The sequence below is a fragment of the Typopeltis vanoorti genome, chromosome 13 (genome assembly GCF_054136105.1).
Source record: "Typopeltis vanoorti isolate ZY-2024b chromosome 13, IOZ_Tvanoo_1.0, whole genome shotgun sequence".
In the NCBI taxonomy this organism is placed as follows: domain Eukaryota; kingdom Metazoa; phylum Arthropoda; class Arachnida; order Uropygi; family Thelyphonidae; genus Typopeltis; species Typopeltis vanoorti.
In genome coordinates this window covers 71,929,197-71,941,978 of record NC_143561.1, presented here as the reverse complement: position 1 = coordinate 71,941,978, position 12,782 = coordinate 71,929,197, and the positions used below count along the sequence as shown (strand labels likewise).

The following is a 12,782-nucleotide window of genomic DNA, read 5'->3' as shown; positions in this document are numbered from 1 at the left end:
TCCAAGTGTGAGCAAACAAAGTTTGCGCCTGAAAGTATCTTCAGGACTGGGTTAAGGTGGTACACACCAGGGCAACTCGTTGCAAAGGTGGAGCAAGCTACCAACACTCCTATCCTAGTATCTCCTATAATGCAAAACACATCTCCTTGCGGATATGTCTATTGTTATGCATTAAGGGAAGGGCCACTACCCAGACCGGTTTCGACCTTTATTGAGGTCTCTTCAGTGGGAGCCAGGCCCAAGTCGAGATATCAGGCAGAAGCATTAGCAGGTCATCTCCACCTATAGGAATTGCCAATTGGTGTGCCACCCTTTTTTAATAAATTACTCTGGATTTAGAGAAAGATGTTGAAAGTTTATTTTCCACTTGGTTAGAGTATAATAAATTTAGTTTAATCCTTTATCCAAGTGTGAGCAAACAAAGGAGATGTGTTTTGCATTATAGGAGATACTAGGATAGGAGTGTTGGTAGCTTGCTCCACCTTTGCAACGAGTTGCCCTGGTGTGTACCACCTTAACCCAGTCCTGAAGATACTTTCAGGCGCAAACTTTGTTTGCTCACACTTGGATAAAGGATTAAACTAAATTTATTATACTCTAACCAAGTGGAAAATAAACTTTCAACATCTTTCTCTAAATCCAGAGTAATTTATTAAAAAAGGGTGGCACACCAATTGGCAATTCCTATAGGTGGAGATGACCTGCTAATGCTTCTGCCTGATATCTCGACTTGGGCCTGGCTCCCACTGAAGAGACCTCAATAAAGGTCGAAACCGGTCTGGGTAGTGGCCCTTCCCTTAATGCATAACAATAGACATATCCGCAAGGAGATGTGTTTTGCATTATAGGAGATACTAGGATAGGAGTGTTGGTAGCTTGCTCCACCTTTGCAACGAGTTGCCCTGGTGTGTACCACCTTAACCCAGTCCTGAAGATACTTTCAGGCGCAAACTTTGTTTGCTCACACTTGGATAAAGGATTAAACTAAATTTATTATACTCTAACCAAGTGGAAAATAAACTTTCAACAGACTTGAGTGAAGTGAGTACTTATTATTTGAACAATTGCATCTGCTTCCAACAAAAAGTTACCATCTGCATTCAGTAAAGTTATTCTTTTGCATTCACTCTTTCTTCTTTTATTTCAGAACTGATGATGAAATTCTTTAGGGAAAGCCTTTAGCTATGACCAAGTATTTTTTCATACTCTGACTTACCTTTCCATACAATACTTACAACTTCACCACAAGAAGGCACACTGTGTGTGTGTGTGTGTGTGTTATTACTGAAGACAAAAGATAAGTAATTTTTTTTTATGTTTTAGTTAATAATATTAGGTTAACTCATTGTAGTTTTTGTTTTATACAGGTGTGTGATTGACTGAGTGTTTAGTTTGTAAGTAAATATATATTTTTGTTTAAGTTGAATAAAGTCAGTATAGCACCTATGTGTGGTAGAACAGCAAAAACATAGTTGTTGGGTGATTTGAATTTACACAATTTTGTACAGTGTAGCATGTGAAGTGTATTCATTGCAAAAATTAAAGGATTTATGGAAGGGGAGTGAAACAGGTGAATAAGTTTGTATTAAGTGTTTCAAGGAGCGAATGCCAGTTAGTGGCAAGAACAAAACAAATGTTAGCAGAGCAGATGGTATCAGTATAGCACCTATGTGTGGTAGAACAGCAAAAACATAGTTGTTGGGTGATTTGAATTTACACAATTTTGTACAGTGTAGCATGTGAAGTGTATTTATTGCAAAAATTAAAGGATTTATGGAAGGGGAGTGAAACAGGTGAATAAGTTTGTATTAAGTGTTTCAAGGAGCGAATGCCAGTTAGTGGCAAGAACAAAGCAAATGTTAGCAGAGCAGATGGTATCAATAATAAAATGGAAAATGACAATTTCAGAATTAATACTGAACATGCAGTGGTGGAAATACAAGAGAATGAAATAGATGTAAATTAGGAAACGGTGCCTTGAAAGTTATGCTTCACAGGACAAAGCACAAAATCAAAAAGTTGGAAAAGTAGCAGGAGATTAACAAGACCGAGAGGAGAAAGAAACAATGGTGAGGTAAAAATCAAGATAATGTCAACAAATGAGAAAAACATGATAAGGAGAAAATTATGTATGAGGACTCAATGAACAAAGGAGTACTTAATGAAAGTATAACAAAATCATGTTTTCCTGGCACAAAAATTAATGATATTGGTCATGCCATCTAGATGCAAAAAGTAAGGTGAAAGAACAGTCTGTCTTGGTTGGCAGTAATGATCTGAGAAGTGAGAGGTATTCTATGAGAGATGATGTGAAGGAGTTGTTGGGTGAAGCAAAAATGTAGAGCAAGAAGGTAAAAATTGTGTCTCCTGATACACTATGATAGAGGCTTACTGAAGAAGAGGATGTTAATAGCAAATTAATCAATATATAGGTTGTGCAGTAAGACTGATGTAGAGTTTGTGACCTGTGGCTGTGTTTCATGGAAAGAAGGATTTGTATAAAGCTGACAGACTGCATCTAAATGGTTTTAGGGTTGCTGAAGTGCAAATTCAGGAAAACTTAAGCAATTCGTTTGGATACAGGTGAATGTCTGTGTGTGAAGACACTCCCATTAGGTGAGTGAGTGAGTATGAGAATGACCAACAAGTACAGAATCTTGGGAGCCTAAAGGGATACTGCAGTTTTTATATACTAATGCCAGAAGTATCAGGAACAAGAGGGAAGAGTTTTTGGCAATTGGTGAGCGCAACCTTGCCAAAAGTTATAGGCATTAGTAAGACTTGGTTAACAGCAGATGAGCAGCTGTTAACCAAGTCTTGTTAACAGGGACAGAATGTTAAGGGTTTAGTATTATCAGGGAAGAAAGAGAATATAGGATGGGGAGAAGGGTACTGCTGATGATAGCAGATGAATGCAGCCAAAAAGAATAGGAGATAGGTGGGAGGGTGACTGTTCATTTGAAGCAGTCTGGCGTGAAATTAAGGCCAATAAGACAAAATATACAGTTGGTTGCTGCTATAGACTGGGGGGGGGGCTCCAGGGAGGATCTGGAAGACATACATCAGTAAATTAGTACAATGTGTATAGGCTGAGCAATTATTATGGAGGACTTATAGCTTCATTATTCAAGATATAGTTGATGTTTTCAGTGATTCTACCTATTTTCATGGTTTTTGGTTTTTTATTGCTTATTTTCATCCCAAATTTATTACAATAGTTATTCAATTTAGTCAGGGAATCTTGTAACAGATTTATTCAGAAGCATAACATCATCTGCATAAAGTAAAGGGCTAAGATTAACATTACCAATTTTGATATCAGATTTAATACCACTTTCCTTCATAATGTGATCCACACAGATAATGAATAACAGTGGAATAATGTGCATGCACTCTTGTTGCACATCTGACTTAACATCAAACCACCTTCCTGTACATTTATACACCTAATGACAGATAATTACTCGAGGCAGAATGTGACGGAGGGAACTTGAGATGCAAGAGTATTGGACCTGGCCACAGGATTAGAACAGTTATAATTAAGGTGGAGACATTGTCTCTGATTGGGGAAAGTGACCAGGTGATCTTAAATTGGGAGATTGTAAAAAATGAGGAATATTCTGTCAAGAAAGGGTATGTGTGGAATTGCAAGACAGGTGATTATGATAACCTTAGGAAGGGGGAAGCTCAAAGCATGTTGCCCAGGTATAATAGTGATGAGATGCTGAGTGAAGATTATGAATGGGATACCAGCAGAGATGTACAAAGAGAAAAAACTTCATTTTGTGAATGTGTGGGATGAATTTGAGGAATGTATAAAAGAGATAGGCTACATTTGAATGGATTTGGTTTGAGTCAGCTGGAGAAAATGTTGCTGCAAGATAGAGTAATGACTAAAATAAATGGAGGACCTGAGGAAGTGAGGAATGGATGTGGAACAGCAGATGAGTAGGAGAGTTTGTGAATGCAGAGGTGAGGGTGAGTGACACGAGTGAAGAGAATGAGAAAGAAGGAACACAAGATAAACAGAAAAATAGGAGGGATCAGGATGGATTAGAGGACTGTACGAGAAGAGTTCATGATGAATACAGGAGCAGAGGTATGCGTGTGTCTATGTACAACACAAGATTGGGATGCCTAGAGATGTGGGGGAAACAAACAGGTCCGAGGAGAGGTGCAAGATCAGTGATGACAGACATGAGTGACCATGGGAGTGGTGGAGGAGTCACATCTGAGGAATGGGGTTGGGGAGGCTTTTATAGAACTAGAAAAAAAAAACCGAGCATATATGTTTATAAACGCCATAAGTAATTGAAATAAAGGAAATTATACTGTAGCATTAATGGAGTATATTTGCCCCAAAATTGTGAGAATAAGTGAGAGTACGGCACCATCGATATAGTACACAACCTTATATTTCTGCACTCCAAAATGCAACACCTTGCAGTTATTAATATTAAAATTACAACCCCACTCTTTTGTCCGAGTAAAAAGTCTATTCAAATCTTCCTGAAGGGATTCAACATCAGCAGTGCTACTAATAATTCTTCCCAACTTTGCATCATCAGCAAATAATTGAAGTTCCCCAGTTCGTCCACATGATATATCGTTTACAAACAAGTTAAACAGCAGGTGCCCAAGAACAGAACTATGGAGCATGCTACTGGTTATCCTCCTTTTTTGAGACACTGCTCCATCATAAACAACCTGCTGGTAGAGAACCAATCTCTGATCCATCTAACCAATATACTGTCTATTCTCATCCTTTGCAGTTTGTACACCCAAGTTATCATGTGGTAATCTATCAAACGCTTTTGCAAAGTCTAAGAATATCACTGTATATGATTCTCCCTTATCTAACACACTCGTCACCTTATCATAAAATGCAAGTAAATTACTGAAACAGGACCTACCCTTTACAAATCCATGCCGACCTTCATAAAGAATGCCATGTCCATCAACCCAATTCTGTATTCTATTCCTTTACCAATGTTTCCAATACCTTCCACAACTGCAGTTATACAAACTGGCCAATAGTTGGAGACTTCTGTCTTAGATCCATGCTTGTGGAGTGGTACTATTTTGCCCTCTTTCCACTCCTTAGGAACCTTAGACACTGCAAGACTTTCATTAAGTAACCAGGTCAAGAGCATAGCCAACTGTGGTGTACATTCCTTAAGCATACATGGTGATATTTTGTTATTATTTTGCTAAAATTTTGTTAAAATTGTGAGGACAGCACAGTGCATTATGGGAAGGATGCAGAGAACAATGACACGTAGGAGTAAGGATGTTATGATTCCTTTGTATAAGGATTTGATCAGACTACATGGATTACTGTGCACAGATGAAGAGATGTTGGAATGAGTTCAGAGAAAATTGACTAAGGTAGAGTATGAAGGCAGATTGAGGGAATGTAAATTGGAATCCAGATAGAAGGATGAGGACAGGGTGACATGATCGAGACAAAGTTGGTAAGGGTTGTTCACTAAATTAATGTGGATCAGATTTTTTATACAATGGGTGCAGATAGGGGAAGAACAAAAGGCCATCCTTGGAAGCTGAATAAGAAAGGTGTGAGCAAGGAGTAGGTTTTTTGCGTGGAGAGTTGTGAATGTATTGCCTGGAAATGTGGTGAGTGTGGAGATGATGAATGCATTCAAGTCATGGTAAGATGAGCTGTGCGTCTGTGTGTGTGTATGATGGCAGACCTCCCATGATGAGTCATTGATTCCATAGAGGCCTACTACTATTGCTACTAAGAATAATAATAACAACTGGTTAACAAGTTGCAAGGCACAGAGTAAGATTAATAATGATATAACTTTTCATGTAGTACCATCATAATATCCTGCATTCCCTGAGGACACACATCAAGAATTTAATGATGATAGAATGTGAAAGATGAAAACAAACTCACTCTTTCCACAATCAGTCAGTATTACTGATTGTGGAAAGAGCTATTACTGCTTTATCCTGATCTATAACACTTTGGATTTGTACCATTTTCTGTGCTTCTTATTCACTTAGTATGCTGTTATTGATAATTTCATGGTAGTTCTTGGGAGTTGGTATTGGTACACTCGTAGAGCCAAATAATCAGTTTATTCACAGTATCAAAAACCTCAAACTATCAAAGACAAAATACACAAAACAGCAGAACAAATAATTATAATTATCCTAATATATACCCAAGACCATCCTAAACACATCCCAAAAATTTCATCAAGATGATTTAGTTATTTCTGCACGATTCCAGAACAAAGAGTCATTATTTCAACTTTATTTATATAGACTATTGTTGTAATCAATTTGCTGGTTTGGATGGATGGATAGCCCTTCTACTTTTTAAACTACATGCTCTAGGTTATCCCAGCTCATCTAATCCTTATGATCCTAATCTTACTCTAGGTGAGAGAAAGGTGTACTATAGATTTACAAACCTCTGTGACTAAAATACTCATAAAAAATTTATCACAGGAAATCTAACACAGAGGACTATATGTATGATGCAAATTGAATTAATGTCCATACAAGAGTTGGATATGCAAAAGTTGGATAAGAGTTGGTATATGATAACTTGAACCAATACCTTCTCAATTAATTAAATGCAGTAAAAAGTCTACACAGAGAAACAAAAATTTGTATCAAATTTGCAGATGGAACATTATCAGAACCTATAACTATAAATAAAGGAGTAAGACAAGTTTGTAGCTTATCCCCAATCCTATTCAACATTTATATAAATAAACAGAATCCTAAAAGAATGGAAAACAACTGTCAAAGATGGAGTTAAACTAACAAATAATATACAGCTAAATATAATACTTTATGCAGATGATCAAGTACTAATTTGAAATTCAGAAGATAAACTCCAAATTGCAACTAACTATCTAAATGAAATAGCAAAAAAATTTTAAATGAAAATCTCTGAAACAAAACAAAAGCTATGGCAACATGTGGAAACACCATTCAAAAAGTCAAAATTATGCTTAACAATAAAATAATAGAACAAGTTACAGAATTCAAATACTTGGAAAATATAATCTCGCAATACAATACTGATTCACAATTGGAGGCAAGACTACAAATTTACAATAGAATGAATGACATAATTAAAAGAAATTTTGGAAAACAAATGACTAAAGAAACTCAATTAAGATTATATAATATAATATCACTCAAATTTGGAAGTGAAACTTGGATTCTAAAACAAAGAAACAAACAAAGACTGGAAGTAGCACAGATGAAGTTTCTAAGACCTCCCCTGGGACTCACTAGGTTAAATAAAAAGAAAAACACAGGAATAAGAGAATGATTAGATACAAAAAAAAAAAAAAAACCACCATACAAGAAATAGAAGAATATCAGCAAAATTGGTTACACCACATAGAAAGGATGAATAACAACAGGATTCCCAAATTAGCATATACAGGAAGAAGAGACTGTGGACAGCCAAGATTAAGGTGGAAAGATCAACTTCATCTGCACAGCTGGAACAGGACATAAAAAGCCTATACCTAAATTGCTCAGACAATGACAAGAGTTGGACAAATTATCTCACAAACTAATGCAAAATAGTTTAATAAAAAATTTTAATTTTTTAAAAATTTTACATTAAATTTGAATAGGCTACATAATTTTGGATCAAATGAAAAAGTTTACTTGTATATACATTATCCTTTTGTGAATAAACTTATTTTTTGTAAGTTATAGAGTTGTTTTATCTGAGAAAGATAAAACAACTTTGAAAAATTAAGGATAAAATATCACAATCAGCACACAGGTTCTCTCCATAGTATGACTACACTTTACACAAACACACACACACATGTACAAACTCCAAGGCTTCACAAAGGCAGTTTATCCATTATTTATTATCAAAAAAAAAAAAAAAAGCTTCATTTCTGGCTTTGAAATAATAATTAAAAAAAGTAAAAGAGTGAACTGATAAGCAAAAATAAAGTACAGAAAATATGGACACTAGCAATTACTTATCCATTACAGAAATATTATTATTATTATCTGAGCCCTGCAAGAAGTCTAGGATTCATTGAAAGAGAGACAGGCTGTACATAATCCAAACCAGCTGTCATACATTTCCTTAAATTCATTCATATGTAATGGATAAGTACTTTTCCAATTTACTTATCATTAAGAAAAAAAAATTATGAATGGCATATCACAAATGAGTAATTACCTTAAAAAAATCACTGTGCATGAGATGCTTTCCACCATGAACTATAGAGTCTTCATACTCATATTGACGTAACAAGGTCTCCGGAAGTCCTTTAACAAGTGAAGTTAATGCGGTATCACTCGGTGGCTGCAAAAGATGTTTATTGAAGATTAATTTTCCAATTAATTAAATTTTTATATTTTTAATTGTAATAGTAGTACTGCCAAGATTGCTATTACAATAAATTACTGTAAATTCTCTCTCTCTCACACACACACACACAGTATATTTCTTCTTTGTCTATCCTTCATAAAACAGGAAGACGAAGTCCTTAAATATAGTTGCTGCTTGTTCATTTGCATAATTCCTTCATTTGCATCTTGAGGTATCAGGCTTGTTTTGATGTAGCTTAATCATACTATAGTTTATTTTAGTGCCATGTTTCATTAATTTCTGTTCTTCAACATATATTCCAGATAATGATGACCTTGACACAAATATCAAAATGTTTGTGTCAAGGTGTCATTCACCACACTTTCAGTTAATGTATTCCATTCACCAACCACTCTCCATGTAAAGAACCTGCTCCTCATTCAATGGTCTCTTGTTATATTCTTGTTTCTGTCTAATTTAATGATGATGCAAAATGTAAGGTTTAAAATTTGGAAAACAAAGATGGGATGTACAATTTACTCTTGGTGGGCTATACTGCTGGAAGTGGAGGAAATAATAGATCTTGGAGTGATGATAGTTAAGGATCTAAAATTTAGAGAACATATTGCTAAAATTGTGAGGACAACACAACAAATTCTGTCAACGATGTGGAAGACAATGATTTGTAGAAGTAAGGAGATTCTGGCTCCATTGTATAAGGAACCAATTAGACTACATATGAACTACTGTGCTCAAATTTGGTCACCAAATTTTCAAAAGGATGAAGAGATGTTGAAGAGAGTCCAGAGGCAATTGGCCAAAAGACAGTTTTTCATCTACAGAGTGCTGAATATTAAGAAAGATTGAGGCAGTGCAATTTGCAGAGTCTAGTGCAGCGTTTCCAAAATTTTTCCTATGATGGAACACTTCACAAATCCCTAAAATTTTAATGGAACACCTTGGTTAGAGTCGCAGCATTTAAAACCATTCCAGGCTCATATTAATATTAATTTTGATAATTTTTCACAGAACACTTATTCACTTTTCGCTGAACACCAGAATTCCACGGAACACAATTTGGGAAACACTGGTCTAGTGGATAGGAGGAAGACAGGTGGTATGACAGAGATGTACAAACCACCTGTTTTTGGGTCACATTGTTAAAATTAAAACTTTGGGTCAGGGGTCACATCGTTAAAACTGTGAGAACTTCACAGCAGATTATGACAATGATGAGGAGGACCAGATCTGTGCATGGTAATCCATATGCAGTCTGAACAAGGTCTTCAAGGGAACCACAACCCTTTGCTTTTGCATATCAAGTCCTCCTCATCATTGTCATAATTTGTTGTGAAGTTCTCACAGTTTTAACAATGTGATCCCTAAACTTCAAGACTCTGTCCAACATTACTCCCAGATCACTCATCTCTTCCTCCTCTTTCAGAATTAAACTATTAATTGTATATTCTGCATCTCTTTCTTGCCCACCAAATTTCAAGACCCTTACACAGGCTACTGAGATCCTCCATAAGGCTGCAACATCTGCTCTGGTGCTAGTGGATACCCCCCCCCCCCATACACAACCCACTGATACCCATCTGACAACTAATCAGCTATCCAACTCACTAGTCTCTTATCTAATCCCATCTGTTTCAATTTAGTTACCAGCTTGTTGTGTGACAATCTGTTAAAGACCTTTGAAAAATCCAATATCATTGTATACAAATTCACCGAATGAAGGGAATTTGTCACCTTGTTATAATATTAAGCAGATTTTTAAAATGCACGATCTTCTCTTAACAAATCCTTGCTGACCATCATAAAGAACACTGCTATCATCAACCCAATTTTGAATCCTCTCCTCACCAATCTTTTTAACACCTTAATCACAACTCCAGACACAGATTGAGCCTATAAATTTTTAGCATTAGTCTTACCACAACCTTTGTGAAGTGTAACAATTTTTACCTCCTTTCCAGTCCTTTGGGATTTATGCTGTTGTAAGATTCATATTAAATGTGTGCAAAGGAAGCCATTAATTCCCCAGACTATTCCTTCAAGACATGTAGTGATATATATCATCATGTTCTACTGCCTTATTAATATCAAGTTTACTTTATTCCTGACATACTATCTGATCACTCATCAGTCCCTCCTCTACCACACCCTCTACACTAAAGACTCTCATGTTACATTCATGAGGATGAAATACTCTGATAAGCTGCTACCAATTTATCAATGTCATCCACTAATATCTCTCTCCTATGGTCATTATTTTTTTCTATTTGCTACATCCTGAAAGAACTCATTGAGATTTTTCTTGGCTTGACTGGTTAATTTATGTTCATAATGTTCTTTTGCTGTCTTTACTGACAAGTGACCTTCCTGGCTTGCTCTTTTTACTCTTCATGCAACTTATTATTACCAATATTCAACCATCATAGTGCCTTCTTGTTCTGGATTTCATGCTTAATCCCTTCATTCATCCATTTTACTCTCCCCTTATTTAGCCTTTCCTCACTTGGAATAAACTCAGACACTGCTGCTGTTAATATCTCTTGATCAGTATCCAAGCACCATTTGTCTCCTTTTCATTCAATTCCTCTTTCCATGCTAAAGCTCCCAGTTGTCACTTAAGTTTTATGTAACATGTTAGCTTTTACAAGTTTTGTGAAAAAAAATTTATCATTTGTGAGAAATACATTTTTACGATATGTACATTGTATTCATAATGCAAGTCATGTGTTATTCAAATTTGTGAAGTAACAGCTGTGATATCAGCATAACACCTGTATAACATCAAGTCTGCACTGATGAATCTTGGGAAATGAGCATGTGCATAAGGTATAAGACTTTTTGTACAAAAGCTGTCACTTTTGAAGACAGGTAGTCATCTCATATAGGTCGTCACAACAACGTAGGCCATCTCATGGAAGTCATTATGTAGGAGTTGTCAAGAAGTTGTTAAAGAAGAAGAGACAACAAGGAAGATATGTTCGTTGACAGTGAAGATATTCATCAGTAGAAAAGACATTCATTGTTGGCCAAGGTCGTCCTCATTGCAATAAAGAGAAGTTTGTCGATTGAAGAAATTGGTGGTTAAGTAAAGAGAATCAGCAGGAAAGACAAAACAGAAGATATCAAGAAGTAAAGAATGCAGTTCAAATGAAAAGGAACTGTGCAGCAAATGTATGCTGAAATGATAATTATATTTCTGAAGAATTCAGAAAATGTCGTGAATGAGTTGGAGTTGTACTTAGACTATTCAAGTAGCGTGTTCCTGTTCTTTACTTAGTAGTTATAATTTTGTATTGTTTGACACCTTCAACTCAATGTTTATGTCAAAAGTTGAAAGACTGTTATGTTAAAGGAAGCTATTAAATGCTAAGTGAGCTTATGCAAGTTGAGCAAAATGCTAGATTATGTTGATAGAATTAATTTGTATTTATTCCTAAACAATGAATAGGATATGAGAAGTAATCGTTAAGTTCTTTAATGTTAAATTTAAGATTGGTTACATAAAGTTATAACGATTAATTATCTCTTGCACATATGTTTATAGTTGAATTAAATATTATGGAATTTTAATGAGCTTCATTAATTTGTGTAACACCATAGTGATACTGAAAGTCAATGGTGTAATCACAAAAAAATACGAACTTGAAATTTTCTAACCAACAAGGGTAAGGAATTAAATTATTGTTAATTTATGCCACGACTGACATAAGAATATTGGTTAGACATAAAGGGGAAAAAAACATATATTTATTATGGTAATAAATATAAAGAATCTCACAAACTCACACTCTTTAACTAATGCAATCAATAGGTAAATAAAATTAAAATATAAAATTAAGGGTGTGAACAAGAGATTAAATAAATAAAATACCATAATAAAAGTATAACACATACATATATCTTCTTCACAGAAATTCTCACATGATTTAGCTACAACCTAGGTGATCACTTGATAGTCAATCTCACTAACTGGAGGAATACGTAATGAGTGATGTGTTGTAGTATATAACTATTGTGTTGTAGTATATAACTTGTTTCCATACTGGCTAGATAAACTTCCGCTAGGTCATATCCAGCCTACAGGAGAATTTCCTACTCTAAGTAGAAAGTTTCTTAAATACAGAATTGGAAAATTAAATACTGCTAAAAGAATTTCTTGCTCTAAGCTAAATGATATCTTAAATACAGAACTGGAAAATTAAATACAGACATACCCCCGACTTGCACGAATCCGGAGGTACACGGTTTCTTATATGTACGTATTCCCATCCCGCTTCACCACTAGTCATATGTTTCCAGCACCGGCCGCATTCGCCAATGTCGCACATGCTGTGAACAAGCACTGGCGTGTTTTGCGCGTTCTCCATTCATACACGATTTTTATAGTCTACAAACCTTGCGATTGTTTAATATTATGTTCTTGATACAAATT

At 35.4% G+C, this 12,782-nt stretch overlaps 1 protein-coding gene across 1 annotated transcript in view; it reads right to left on the bottom strand.

Annotated features, from left to right (window-relative positions):
• The window catches only part of LOC150100279 (E3 ubiquitin-protein ligase HERC2-like), a 338,356-nt gene that overhangs the window by 39,767 nt on the left and 285,807 nt on the right, over nucleotides 1-12,782 (bottom strand). The window contains exon 20 of the mRNA XM_090402625.1: nucleotides 8,201-8,326. Coding sequence (XP_090258751.1) covers nucleotides 8,201-8,326 — 126 coding nt within the window. The remainder of the gene's footprint in view (nucleotides 1-8,200; nucleotides 8,327-12,782) is intronic.